Genomic DNA, 14,127 nt, shown 5'->3' on the forward strand with positions numbered 1-14,127 from the left:
GTTTGTTTAATCAATGACATGGAGGTCCAGAGACTTAAATAATAATCTTAGCCTTTGTCACTTACTTGTTGTCATCTTGGACAAGTCATTTCATCTCACCAAGTACAGTTTCTACGCTGGTAAAACAAAGATTTAATGTTCTAGAGAGATTCCTTGTTGTGGTTTAAAGATGTGTCCACAGATTACTTGATACTTCTCCCTTCAGGAGGTGGAACTTAATTTCTCTCTCATTGAATGTGGTCTGGACTAAATGACTTACTTGTAATGAGGGCCTTCTAGGCCTTGGTCATAAAAGGTATTGTGGGTTTCCTCTTGTGCTCTCTCTCTGGGATCCCTGCTTCTGAGGGAAGCCATCTTCTATGTTATGAAGATAACTCAAGCAGTTCTCTGTAGAAGCCCATGTGGCAGGGAACTGAGGCCTCCTGCCAAAAGCCAGTAAGGAACTGAGGCTTTCTACCATCAGCCAAGTGAGTGCACCATCTTGAAAATAAATCATGTGGCCCTAGTCAAGGCTTTAGATGACTGCAGCCCTGGCCAGCATCTTGACTGTAATCTCATGAGAGACTCTGAGCCAGAGTTGCCAGATAAATTGCTTCTAAATTCCCAACCCTTACAAACTGTGAGATGACAGATGTCTGTTTTAAGACATTATATTTTGGAGTAATTTGTTGTGTAGCAGCAGAAAACTAATGTATTCTTATATGTATTACAATCTTACAGATACTTCCTGTTTATGGTTCTGTAATTTAAATGTGGGAGGATGTATCTCTAGTTGCCTGTTGCTTTTACTAATAGTTTACAAACTGCTTAGCCTGTTATATTTTAAAACTGTTCCTTGAAGAGTCTGCATTCCATATGCCATTTTAGGCAGAAAACTAAATAACATATTTGAGTAGAGATATTTTCCAACTGGATATTTACTATTGTAATAGCTTATATATTTTAATGAGATGAGACCTTGGGAAAATTATCATTTTCCGTAGAGTTCTAAAGCAGGAAAGGGCTCCTTGGTCTTTGGAGGACCAACAAGAGCTATGTAGACCCCTTGTAGTGTGTTGGGTTAAGAACATCTTCCTAAGGGGGCGCCAGGGTGGCTTAAGTTGGTTAAATGTCTGCCTTCGGCTCTGTTTGTGATCCTGGGATCCTGGGATCCAACCCAGTCTTTAGGCTTCCTGCTCAGCGGGGAGTCTGCTTTTCTCTCTGCCCCTCCCCCCAACTTGTTCTCTCTCTCTCTCATAAATAAATAAAATCTTAAAAAAAAAAAATTTTTCCCTAAGAAAGAATATGGATACCTTTTACCAAATTTTCAGAGATTTTTTTCCCTGCCCCGGGCCCAAAAGAGTTTAGAACCACTTATCTGGTTCCCATTCCTATCTGTGGGAATTCAGGTACAGAGAGGTAAGTGATTTAGGGTTATTCAACAGAGAGCCTCTCACTCTTAACTCAGTGTTCAGACTCCAGTCTGAGAGATAAATTCTACCTACAAGAGGCAGCTCAGGGCAGAGCTGGTCTTTGCAGTATTCTCAAGTGCCTAGACCCTCAGGACCTTTACACTTACTGTTTTACTGTTGCATATCTCCTGCTCATTTAACTCATCAAACTGCTTCAGGAAGTGGGTGTGGAATAGATCTTCCCAAAAAGACCCCTCTTGCTGACAGATCTTTTGTCTTGTCTTGTCAATATGGCCCTTATACTGAAGCACACAGGAGCTCAACCAAAGTGCTTTTTTTTTTTTTTTTTTTTTACCATGGTACCTGCCAGAATTCAGAATTACTCCATGGAAGAAATCCATTAGACCTATCTGACCTGATTAGTACAGACATATCACTTACATGTTTCTTCAGTACCTTTTGAAACCATCACTTCTCTGCAGTACTGTTACCCATCTCTTTCTGAAATAAGCCAAATGTGAATATTATCATCATAATAAATTAAGAAACTCAGGTTGAAGAATCAGAAATCAAAGTTAAGTTCTAATATTTATATTAGTTTAGAATTCATCCTTGCCTATTTAGAAATTAAAAATTGCTAGGAGCCATCTATAGATGCCTGAAAAACAGGTAGAAATCCTTGACTGGAGAGCTGGAACATATCTTGCATTCCTCTTACATCTTGCACAGGACGGTCATTCATTAGATTCTCTTTAAATATTTCATCATCAATAGTATCAAGCCTGGGTTGATTAAAGCTAAGGGAGCTCATGTTATAAATGACCAGGCCTAACAGAAAGAATGTAGGAAATCCTGGTTTTACCTCTGACTTTTATACCTTAAGCTTATCTGTACTTCAGCTTTCCCAAAACTTCACCCATATAGATTTGCCTTCTATTCTCACCATCCCCATGTACTCCAGAACACAGTCTTTTTACTTCAGCTAGAGCCAGGTCGGAGAAGCCATGACTGAAACTACAGTCCTGGGGAAACTGAGGCCGAAGTATCTGTACCGATGTCATGAGCTACCCAGGTAGACTTAAGCCTGACTCCCGGCTGTCCCTCCTCCCACCTGGCTCCAGGAGGCATCTTCTGTGAACAGCTTCCTGGGCTTGGCCAAATGACCTAGAATGGTCCTGGCCATCTTTCAGGGGTTCTCTGAGAGCACTGCCCCTTCTCCCTGACAGTGGAAACAGACTCAAAGCCTTGGAAACATTCCCAGGATCTCTGAATGCAAAGGTTTCCAGCAAATTCAGCATTATATCCTAACTTGTAAAACAGTCTTGTAGCACAAAGATAAGGTGAAATGACCGAGGTGCTAATCAGGTATGTTTATTTTTCCATAAACAGAAAGATATTGGAATATTTAGTAAGAAGAAGGGTCATATTTTGTATTTAGGGATTTTTTTGGTAAAGTAAAAATGGCTCTATATTTAAAAGTACAGTAATTCTAAAATAACATATCAGCCTTGTCTGAGGAATGGCAGGAAAATCCTTTGACAAGGAAATTAAGTTTATTTTTAGACTTCCAAGGGGTTGAATTTAATTATAGATGGCAGCAAGGAGCAAAGATCCTTGAAAGTTTTTTTAAAGAAAAACTAAGGTGTTTATTCTATAAGGATAATCTATGCCACTGTGTATGTGTGTGTGTATTCTAATGGGGAGAATAAAGAATAAAGAAAAGGAGAGGGAAAAAAACTTTTTGTGGTGTTCTTTGAATCTACCCAGAAAGTATGGAAGTTTATTAAAATGAATAATTTAGGAAGACAAATGTGGTTTTGGTGATTATATCAAAAAACATACCTACTCCAAGGGGTGCCTGGGTGGCTCATGGTTAAGCGTCCGACTCTTGGCTTCAGCTCTGGTCATGATCTCAGGGTCCCGAGATGGAGTGCCACATTGGGCTCCACGCTCAGTGTGGAGTCTGCTTATCCCTCTCTCTCTGCTCCCTGCCCCGGGTCCCCCACTCCCCCCCCCCCGCAAAATAAATAAATAAAATCTTTAAGAAAATAACATACCAGGCACCTGGGTGGCTCAGTCTGTTAGGCATCTGCCTTCAGCTTAGGTCATGATCCCAGGGTTTTGGGATGGAGCCCCACATTGGGCTCCCTGCTCACTGGGGAGTCTGCTTCTCCCTCGCCCTCTGCCCCTTCTCCCTACTTGTGTTCTCTCTCTCCCTCTCTCTCTCTCAAATAAATAAAATCTTAAAAAAACAAAATAAAACCCATACCTACTCTGTACCTCAAGATGGACATGTAGCTCAGCAGACTGATTCAGGAGTATTAGGCTGTGATCACTTTTGCTATCTACAAATTGCTTCGGAGGGGACTTTTGAAAGCAGAGTCAAAATTTATACAATGGGATTACAAATTATTTTATGATAATGCTAACACATAAAATGATGACATTCACTAGAAAGGCTGTTTAAATTTCAGTTTTCTTAAAGGATTAGATACTTTGATTTTGCATGCAAAAGATGTGAAATATTCATTGAACGTGAATTATAAAGTAATATCGAAAGTGGAATACACATAGCAGAAAATATAAAAGTAAGTAAGAGCCAGGTTAATAAGCATAAATTGTATACCTTTCACTACCTAGTATGCTAATATTGGTGCTCCAGAAATATTTACTATTAAAAAACAAGGCATGGCAGTGGGTCCAGAGCATATCTACTATACTGAATCAAATGATAACTCTTTTATTTTGTAGGTATTATTACTTGGCATTCAAAGCACATGAAACACCTCTTGCTAGCAAAGAGAGCTGTGCTGCTATCTTGGAAAAATCCAGATTAGATCACTGGGTGCTGGGAAAAACAAAGGTAGTTCTTTCTTTTTTGTTCAGATTGTCACCTGTGATGCTCTACTGTGTATCTTTACCTCTTGTCAGTGATATGAATGGCTCTGTAAGTTGTGTGGCTTAGCAGACAACACCCCAACCTAACACTGATCTTTGCTGGTCTTGGGTCAGGAGTCCTAGGACCTCCGGACAAGAAGAGGAGGGTTTGCCTCCTGTTCTGCATGTAGTTTGAGAGAACCACTTAACATTTCTAGAATGAGAACTTTGAGTTCATTTAAAAATGTCTCTTTCTAAATGTTACTTATTCCAGCACCTCATGGAAATACACAAATCTTATTAATGACAGTAAGGAGTATCTTTTACAGTTTTGTCCATTTTTCATTAGACTCATGTTGTGTTTTTTACTGTGTACCCTAATTAGTAGTCTCATCGTGTATAGCTTTTCGTTTGGGGGAACATCCCATCCCTGTCCCAGGTTTTTATGATCCGTTCTGAATTGCCATACAAAGTCAGTCATAGCCTGAGTGTGGATGGCAACACAGTTACTCCTCAGCAGGAATTAGATCAGTGGGTCATTTAGGTCGTTCCCCTTCTGAACTTCCACTGTTGGCCATGGATCCGTTCTGTTGGTTAGTGCCTCCATCAAAGGCTGTGGAGACAGATAGTAGAAATCAAATTGAGAAAATAGAACTCCTGGCAGATATAAAGCAGACTTGGAGAACCTTTGGGATCTCCTGAATCCCATTAACCCCATCATCTGTTTATATGAATAATCAAGGATTGGCTCAACCTGAGCAGAGGTATTGTGTTTGCTCCCAAGAAGTCAGTAATCTTAGCATAGAAGAAGTCACTGTAAACTTTATGTAGATAATGGTTTTAATATTTTTATTATGAATATTCTGGAGTAGACTGAATCTCTGTTTGGGAGCCCATATGTAATGCTAAAACTAATATCTCATTTCAGGTTTTTCTCAAATATTACCATGTTGAGCAGTTAAATTTGCTGCTGCAAGAAGTCATAGGCAGAGTGGTTGTGCTGCAGGCATATGCCAAGGGGTGGCTTGGAACCAGGAGATACAAAAGAATCAGAGAGAAGAGAGAGAAGGGGGCCATTGCCATCCAGTCAGGTAAACGGTCCTGAATCTTGTTATTTCATCTAGTATTGGGGCCACTCTCCTGTTGCTTTTCTCAATGGCTTCTTCTCTTCTTCCTTCCCTTCTTCCTTTCTTTCTTTCTTCCTTGCTTCAGCAAGTATTTATTGGGTGCCTATTGTAGGCCCTGTGCTAGATGCTGGGAATATAGCCATGAGCAAGACCACCATGGTCCCTCTGACCTCCACATAAGCAAACAAGCCACCATGACACACTGCGGTGAGTGGCACAGTAGAGGCAGTGTGAAGTGGGCAGAGGGAAAACCCAGTTCACACAGACTTGTGCCCCTTCTCCCAGACGACTGATGTAATATACTCCCCAGGCCCATCACCAACTTCCCAGCATCAGAATTACTAATACCCTTTCCCAAACGCTTTTCTAACACAGACAGAGCTTATAAACCAAAGGAACAAATCACCAGGCTCTCTCAAATGCCCAGCCTGTTCAGTGTCTCTTTGCATGTGTGTGTCATTTGTGTTACAAACAGCGTCTGAGCTTCTGTGCTGTTGATGAGTGGTTATGAAAGCATCAGATCTTGAACATAGTGGACAATTTCCTTTGTGCTCTCATAACCCAGAATCCCATTGTCCACTCTGGACTTCATGACCGCACTCAGCAACGTGGAGAGCTGTGATGCTAATGGGAAGGACAAAAAGGGGAGGTGGTCATGCTCCTGGTGGGCAGCTTAATGTCCCAGTCCTGTGTCTACAGGCCTCAGCACACCCCCAGAGATTTCTCTTTCTCTTCTCCTCATCCATTTTCCTTGCCTTTTGCCTTACTATCGCATATTTTCTTCTCCTGAAGCACAGTTCTTGGCACATGGTTCACCAACACCAAATGCAGGTGTTGTGCTACTAATTATTCCCCTTGACTCCTTCCTTCCTTCTTTCCTTTCTTCCTTTCTTCCTTCCTTCCTTCCTTCCTTCCTTCCTTCCTTCCTTCCTTCCTTCCTTTCAAAGAGAGAGAGTGCACAAACGGGGGGTGGCAGACAGAGGGAGAAGCAGGCTCCCTGCTGAGCAGGGAGCCCAATGTGGGGCTTCATCCCAGTACCCTGGGATAATGACCCGAGGCCAAGGCAGATGCTTAATCCACTAAGCCACCCCGGCACCCTGACTCCCTTCTTTATTTTTCACTCCTTCAAATTTCATGTTCGTACCTCCCTCCCAAATAAAAGAAATCGAACAGGTCAGGCTATTCCAGTTCTTTCCTACTGTCCTGACAAACTCCCGTACTCTGAAGTCCTGAACACAGAGCTTCCTCCAGGGATTGGAATGACAGAGAGCTGCCTCACCTGGGATAGAGGTCCCCAGTGATTCATAAGTAGAATCCAGAGTGTTCTGGAAACTCAGTGCCGGAACAAAAACAACTCCTCAGAAGCATCTTGGAGGCCCAGCTAAGAGTACAGAGAGGCCCCTTTTCCCCATCATCACTCACGTATCTCTGCTTATTTTGTTCAGTGAGAAAGCAGGAAGGAGGACAAGAGGGGTAATAGATTGGAGGGAAAACAGCTTATATCAATTCGCTGGCACGTTCTTAAATTAATGTCATTCCTAGCACATGGTTTTGTATTTTTAGCCTGGAGAGGATATGATGCTCGGAAGAAATTTAAGAAAATAAGCAACAGAAGGAGTAAGTCTGCAGTTCCTATTCAAGCAGGTAATTAAAACATCATTTTCATAGCATCCACTTGAAAATATTCTGTGATTGAGTTCATATGATTTCGGAAAGCTGAGAGGTAGATAATTCAGGAGTCCTGGAATCGGAGTTGTGAGTTCTAGTGGGGGTTCTAGTGCTTGTTCTGGCACACCCCTGGCGTGATGATGAAAAGGCTGACAGCAAGCATTTGCTGCTTGCCATACTTGTGTGAGGAGACTCTCAGTAAGTGCTCTAATATTCCTGAGTTTATAGAGAGGGCAACAGTGGCACAGAGAAGTGCAGTAACTTGTCCACAGTCACACAGCTGGTCAATAGCAGAGTCAGCATCTGAACACAGGCAGATCGGATAAAGTCACTTCATATACTGAGGACTGAACAAGTCCCTTTCCTTCTTGGAGTCACACATCTGTCATCTGTGAAATGAGAGCACAGGCCCAAGTCCGGTTAAGTCTAGAAGGTGTCTGGCAACCTTGGAATTCTCCGATCATATGCAAGACTCATCTTTCAGCATCACAGAGATAAGAATAGCTCCGGGACTTTCCCAGCAAACAGGATTTCCCACACCCCGGCCTGTATGTGGCTAAGGTGGTCCTCTGGGCCCTGTGGGGTTAAGCTGTGGCTCAGCTGGAGCCTGGCTGCCTGAGTGCTGCTGAGTTCTGGTTCCTGCCTCATCTGACCTGTCCCTGGCTCCTGGGTGGCTCTGCTCTTCTGCAAAAGCAGTATCCACGATGCCTGCCAGCCTGGGTTCCCTTCATCATTGGAAGCCGTATATGCCTATGTGAGGCCCTGGAAGAGCTAGGCCCCAGGGCCTGCCTGGAGCTCCGAGAGTGTAAAAAAGTGGAGACAGAATGAAAGAGCAGTGGACTCCACGAGCCGGAAGAGGGATAGAGTTTCAGAAACTGCTGCCTCGAAGCAAACTCTTAGTAAAACAGCTGCAACCTTTTCGAGGTGGTCCCTGCCCAGAACCTGGCTCCAGGAACTCTTCTTCAGCCACTGTAGAGACCTGACATCTTCATTCAGAACCAAAATATTTGGAAGAAAGGGATGTCATTTAGATGCAAATGTGTAAGTTTTAACACCGTCCCCTAGGAATTTTAAGCTTTACAACTTCAAAGAGTTCATTGGGAGAAGGATCCAGTTCTAGTTGCAGCTTAAGAAAGACAACTCAGTGCATTTGTTCCCTCCTTGCCCACCTCCACACACCGCACCGCACCGCACACGCACACGCATGCACGCACCCCTCCCCCACACGGTCTTGTGGACTGATTTCTGATCTTGCAGTTTGGCCCAAAGCCCAACATATGTTTTAAAATATAAACTTTGGGTTATGTATTGTTGATCCACTGCGTCCAGTATATAGGATCATAAATCACATTTTCTCTCTCTGAAAATGATCTTTGGAGGGATCCCCATTTGCAATCTGTTATTGCCAAGTGAGGGCTGCATGAAAACAGAGACAGGCTTGCTTCATCATCCTATCAGGCCAGTAGTGATTGCATTTTCAGTAGAGCACCTATGCGGTAGGTACCATCAAATGTAATTTTGTTTTGCAGAACTGGAGAGAACACATGTCTGCAAGGTGCTTCTTTTTTTTAAGCTTTGGAAGCATTCCCCCCCCCCCTTTTTTTTTTTAGCCCAGCAGCTTGTGTTCCTACTTATCAAGTGGCATAGGGAACTTCCATTAATTGAGTCTACAGGGGCTTGGGCAGACATGAGGACATTGAGGGTGGTACTAATGCCACCTCTCCCTCTTGGAAGTAGTGTGGCAGCCAGAGCAAAAGCAGGCAGAGTCTCTTTGCCCTTTAGTCCAACACCACGGACAGGAATTGAGGTGCTGGTGTTGTGTTAGCAGAAAAGATGCCTCGATAGGGTAACAGCATTTGCAATTTTATGGGCAGTTTCCTTTTATGTGAGAATATTTTCCTTATCTTTATATTGGAAGCCATGGTTGTGTTTATCTAAAAAGCAAAGCAACTCATTCCAACTTCTCTGTTTTGGGACGTGTTCTTCCCAAAGCTTAATCTTCTCATTACAAGCTCTTTTCACACCACTAGGATGTTTCCGAGTAGAACAAGCCCCAGACCTAGCGGTTCCCTTACTTGTGAAGCCTGCAGGAAGTGGCTTAGGGACGTTATCCTGGCACAACCATTTCTGATTGTTTTCGAAACTTACTCTCTCATTTATTTATTTATTTTTTTAACAAATCATTTAACTTGAAATTTAGATTCTGTGGAATGCGTTTCTTTGTTTTCAAGTTCTGGCCCATTGCCTTTTTTTTTTTTTTTTAGTGGTGTTGCTAAGATATGTTATATATTTTTAAAAGAGCAGCCCTTGAAATTTAGGAAGCATTTGGCCTACATGTTGTTACAGAGCAGCACATATTGAAATTTGTTTTCCTTTCATCTCCTTCCCAATAAAAGCAGCCGCACAGCTTATCCCTTTAGCTTCCTCAGAACTTCCTTTCAGAATTCCCGATCTATTACTGCACGTTCACATACCAGAAACAAGATGCCTTTTCATGCTGTCAACCTTTTTCATCTGAAATGTAAATTAATTCTTGCTGGTATGCCTTGACAGAGATCAAAGTCGGGGTATTAACCTTCCTGGGCTTTCTCCGGGAGTCCGTCCCCAGGACTGGGCTGTGGCTGCTAAGAGGCCAGTGTCCCCGTTGTAGGGCCCTCCTCCAGGCAGCCCTCGGTCTAGGAGCCACCATTTCAAAGGCGCAGAGTCCTTTTGTAACTGTCCTCATCATTACTTTAAACTAGGTGAGAAATGATCTGCCTGGCTAATTCCTCAAAGAGAGAGGGAAGGAGACTCTCTCTCTCTCTCTCTCTCTCTCTCTCTCACACACACACACACACACACACACACACACACACACACGAGCCTGTTCATTTTAATTGTGGGCCCTTCACTCAGATTCCTGGAGCTTATTTAAGTGATTTTGACAGCGAGTGATCTCGGTTTGATAGAGGGAGGGACAGGGCTCCAGATTGGAAACCTCTCCCCTTGCTCAGTGGGTCATTTCTTGCCTGTCAGTCTTTGAGGTAGGCCACATTTGCATTTTCAAAATAAACAGATGCCTTTCAAATACATGAGCTGGTGGTCTAGAGATCTCTGTGGGCCCAAACAGTTCACCAGCCAGTGATCAAATGCTGGAAGAGAAAACAAACGGAAAAAAATACCCTAGGTGCATACGCATCCATTTCCTACGTGTATAACATTGCACCAGCAATAAAGGGCCTCTATGAGATGTGAGGAATCTCTGGGAGAGAGAGCTAGGGATCCCAAGCAAAACTATAGTTTATCAGTCCCCCCCCCCTTCTTTTTTTGGTCAGGGAAACAACTTTGAATGTCATCTTGGTGAGAAGTGACATGATTTCTGTGTTTTTATTATTTGTTAATGCTAATAATAGGCTCTTGCCAAAGGAAAACATGCTCTTTTAAACAACAAAGAATTTAAAATTACATACCTTTTTAATTAGAAAGATAAGATGACACATATTAGTTTTCAGATAGATGGGGTATTCTAAGTAAAAAGTAACAGTTATATGTCATTCCCTTACTAATTATTTTTTAAATGACCTCTTTGGTGTCTACAAAGTAGATATAACTAGATTTATTCAAATAAAAAATGCATACATTCCTCAGTAAATACTATCAAAACACATAAGCGGCAGGGGATTTTTAAAAGGTCCACAATATCTCATTCTATAAGTTTTTGAAAACACTTTTTTAAAATGCTCCTCTAATTCAAGATCTGTTTTTTAAATGAGAGCAAAGTGGTGGGCTTCCCCATATCAGAGGGAAAATGCCTCAAGTAGGTGACAGTGGAGCCAGTGGAGCCCTAGGGCCTGGCAATGGAATTTCAAAGAGTGTCTCCAGGAAGGAGTAGGCTCTTCCAGCCCCTCTTTCCCATTCTCTCCCAACTCTCAGGAGCAGGAAGAGCCCACTGGTTTACAGCACATTTTCGTCTAATTGCTTCAGTGCAGTGGAAAATGTTTCCCCTCTCTGTCCTTCTTCAACTTCCCACTTACTCCCCCCCCTTGGCCCTTCCAACATCACAGATAAACGATGGCCATTTCTCCTTCTGATGCCTCTTGGGGAGTGTGCTTTTTAGAGTCTCAGCCATGACTGCCAAGAGTTAGGCTTCTTTGAGCCTGTGAACCCGAATTTTAAACCGGATTCAGCTGGAACCGCTGGGTGCATCATGTGACACTGGCCAATGAGAGTTGCTTTAAATGCTGCTTCCTGAGGGGAAAGCAAGCATCATGCCCAGAGAGGTTCCAGCACACTTGGGTACAATTTCAGATAGCAACCTATCAGCGGCTATTTAACTTCTTTTAGAAACTTGACCCTACTTCATAACAAAACCAAAGTTTTGTGTTTAAAACTGCCTGAATTTTTAAACCTCTCTCAGGTAAGGCCTCCTTCTGGTCTTTTCTAACTTTAAAGGTTTGGTTCCTTTAGCACTGTTCGTGAGTTGGCAGTGACTGGGTGGTTGTAGTAATTTCCTGGAACTAGATTTCCAGAAATATCCCTAGATGTGCAGGACAATGATATTTTAAATTTGGAAATGTCTTTTTTCATTCACTATTAAGTATCTGCTGTATGCTGGAGCTACCATGGTGAACGATGGGGTTTAATTTGGGGCATCAGATTTCCCATCTCTGATACAGAGGGTGATAAAACATGCTGTTCCTCAGAAGGATGCTGTTTGTATCAATCAGGTACTCTGTATTATGTCAACACATATTGGGAGGGAGTTCTGTAGAACTCCAGTGAGATACAAAGAGTCAAAATCATTCTAAAATATAGCTGAGGATATACATTGAAATAACCCGTGTTTCTTGAAGGTAGAAATGATTACAGGAGGTAGTTTTCATTCTGACAAAGCTGTGCATAAGCAGATTGTTGATCGCAAGCCAAAAAGTAGAGGAAGCTCAAGTGGATATACCATTGAAGGCAAAGATCTACTTTGAACTAACAGAAGGAAATCAAGCACACCCTCGATCACTCCTTTCCTCTCATCTCTATTTCCCGTTCTGCCTCTATTCCACTGTTTCTTCACTCACTCCAAAAGACTCCTGGTCATTTCACACAAACACTTACTTCCTCAAAATGTGAGAGAAGACAGGTTCCAAACTCTTCTTGGCCATTGGGCAGGAACCATCTACTTCTCCTTTCCTGTTGTCTTAGGTCATACCCATACAAGAGTAAAGCAACATCTGGGGGAAAGTGTTAGCTAGTGTATCCAGGCTTGAGATGAACTATGAGGTGCATGCTAGCTCCACTGCCTTCTAAACCTTTGTTTAATAGAAGACAGAGTACCTTCAGGTTCATGCGAGGAGTCCTGCCCAGTCCACCTGCACACAGCCTGGTTTTCTCTAGCTCTCTCTAAGTAAAAAGTTGGGGCTGATTTCTGACAGCTATAGGCTTAACATTTTAGAGGGGGAACATGTTTGTGGGGACAAGCGTTGTGCTTTACTTTGGGAAAATGTGCCTTGTTTGTGACAGGACACATACAGAGACATATAAGACATACAGGACAGGACATACAGAGAGCCCCTGCAGCTTGGCTTAGAGGAAGTGGTGTGTAACAGAGAAAAGGCCTGGTTTGTGGCTTCAAGGTTTCTGTCAAGAAATGGGCCCTGCCAAACCTCACTTTGGCACAAACAATGGAATTCTTGCCATGAAATAACTTGGAATGCAAAGGAATGTCCTTTGCTATGAAATCAAATTATTGTCCATGTTAGAATTAAATGCCCTGAGTGCTGTTCACCTAATGCACAGAGAGGAAGCTGTGAAGAGCCAACATGGGTTTGAGGTCTGATTGTGACTGATACATTGACATGGCACAGAACTGTGCTTAAGATGAAACTTTGGTGCAGCACTCTGCACCCCCAGGACTCAAGATTAAACTTTCAGAGGAAGTCCATGAGTACTTCAACTTTGAATCAGCTTCTCCATTCTGGACCTCATATAGAGCTCCAGAATCTGGCCGCAAAGAGGTGCTGCCCAAAGTGGCATCTTTACCACCTCAACCTGCCAACTATACTCAACGTGATTGTGATCAGTAACACACTCAAGATGCCTTTATTCTATATCTTCAATTTTTTTTCAAGTTTCTTTTTTTCCCATATGGAATCATAGTTATTTAGGCTATATTCACATAATAGTAAAGAAACATTTAGGCAGGCAAGAATTCAACCACTGAACCACCAATGCTAAAGAAACATTTAGGGACAAAATTAACTGCTCTGGCAAGAGTGATTGGATTTCTTTTCCTCAAAAGACTCCTGTGTATAGAAAGGCAGATATTGTTTTCCTTAACAGATGGAACATAAGCACAGAGAATTTAAATAAGTTGTCTCTCCTTATGTGTTATGTGAGCTTAACTATTGGCTGGGGCACCTGGGTGGCTCAGTTGGGTGAGCGTCTGACTTTTGGTTTTGGCTCAGGTCATGATCTCATGGGTTGTGGGATTGAGCCCCATGGCAAACACCACACTCAGTGGTGAGTCTGCTTGAAGATTCTGTCCATCTTCCCCTCCTCCTATATGTGCTTCCTCTGGTGCTCTCTCTCTCTTTCTCTCTAAAATAAATAAATCTTAAAAAAAAAAAAAAAGGTTGGTATCAAAGCCCTCTTCTCAGTCTTCACCCAGTGCTCTTTTCAGTAGGCCACACTCTACCATTTGTTTCCATCTTGGATATGGCACATGGACATAGGGTACCAGTCAAAGTTTTGGGAAGAGTTTCATATACCAACCTGAGCAAGTGGACTTTGGAGTCAAAAAAATTTACTTTAACCAAAAAAAACCCCACAAAAATCTGATTAAAAAATGGGCAGAGGAGCTGAATGGACATTTTTCCAAAGAAGACATACTGATAGCCAACAAGCACATGAAAAGATGCTCAACATCACCATCATCAGGGAAGTAGAAATCAAAACCACAATGAGATGTCACCATACATCTGTCAGAATGGCTAACATCAAGAAGACAAGAAATAACAAGTGTTGGTGAAGTACATGGAGAAAAAGGAACCCAGGTACAATGCTGGTGGGAATATAATTGATGCAGCCACTAT

The 14,127-nt window shown here is 42.5% G+C and overlaps 1 protein-coding gene across 2 annotated transcripts in view; it reads left to right on the top strand.

The window, feature by feature from the left end:
• MYO3B (myosin IIIB) overlaps positions 1-14,127 on the top strand; it is a 367,772-nt gene that overhangs the window by 233,996 nt on the left and 119,649 nt on the right. Inside the window, exons 25-27 of one of the 2 annotated variants that reach the window (XM_044380159.3) lie at positions 4,143-4,254; positions 5,197-5,359; positions 6,959-7,039. In XM_044380159.3, coding sequence (XP_044236094.3) covers positions 4,143-4,254; positions 5,197-5,359; positions 6,959-7,039 — 356 coding nt within the window. The remainder of the gene's footprint in view (positions 1-4,142; positions 4,255-5,196; positions 5,360-6,958; positions 7,040-14,127) is intronic. The other variant, XM_057318508.1, reaches the window with a different exon arrangement.

Source organism: Ursus arctos, unplaced genomic scaffold (genome assembly GCF_023065955.2).
Source record: "Ursus arctos isolate Adak ecotype North America unplaced genomic scaffold, UrsArc2.0 scaffold_1, whole genome shotgun sequence".
In the NCBI taxonomy this organism is placed as follows: domain Eukaryota; kingdom Metazoa; phylum Chordata; class Mammalia; order Carnivora; family Ursidae; genus Ursus; species Ursus arctos.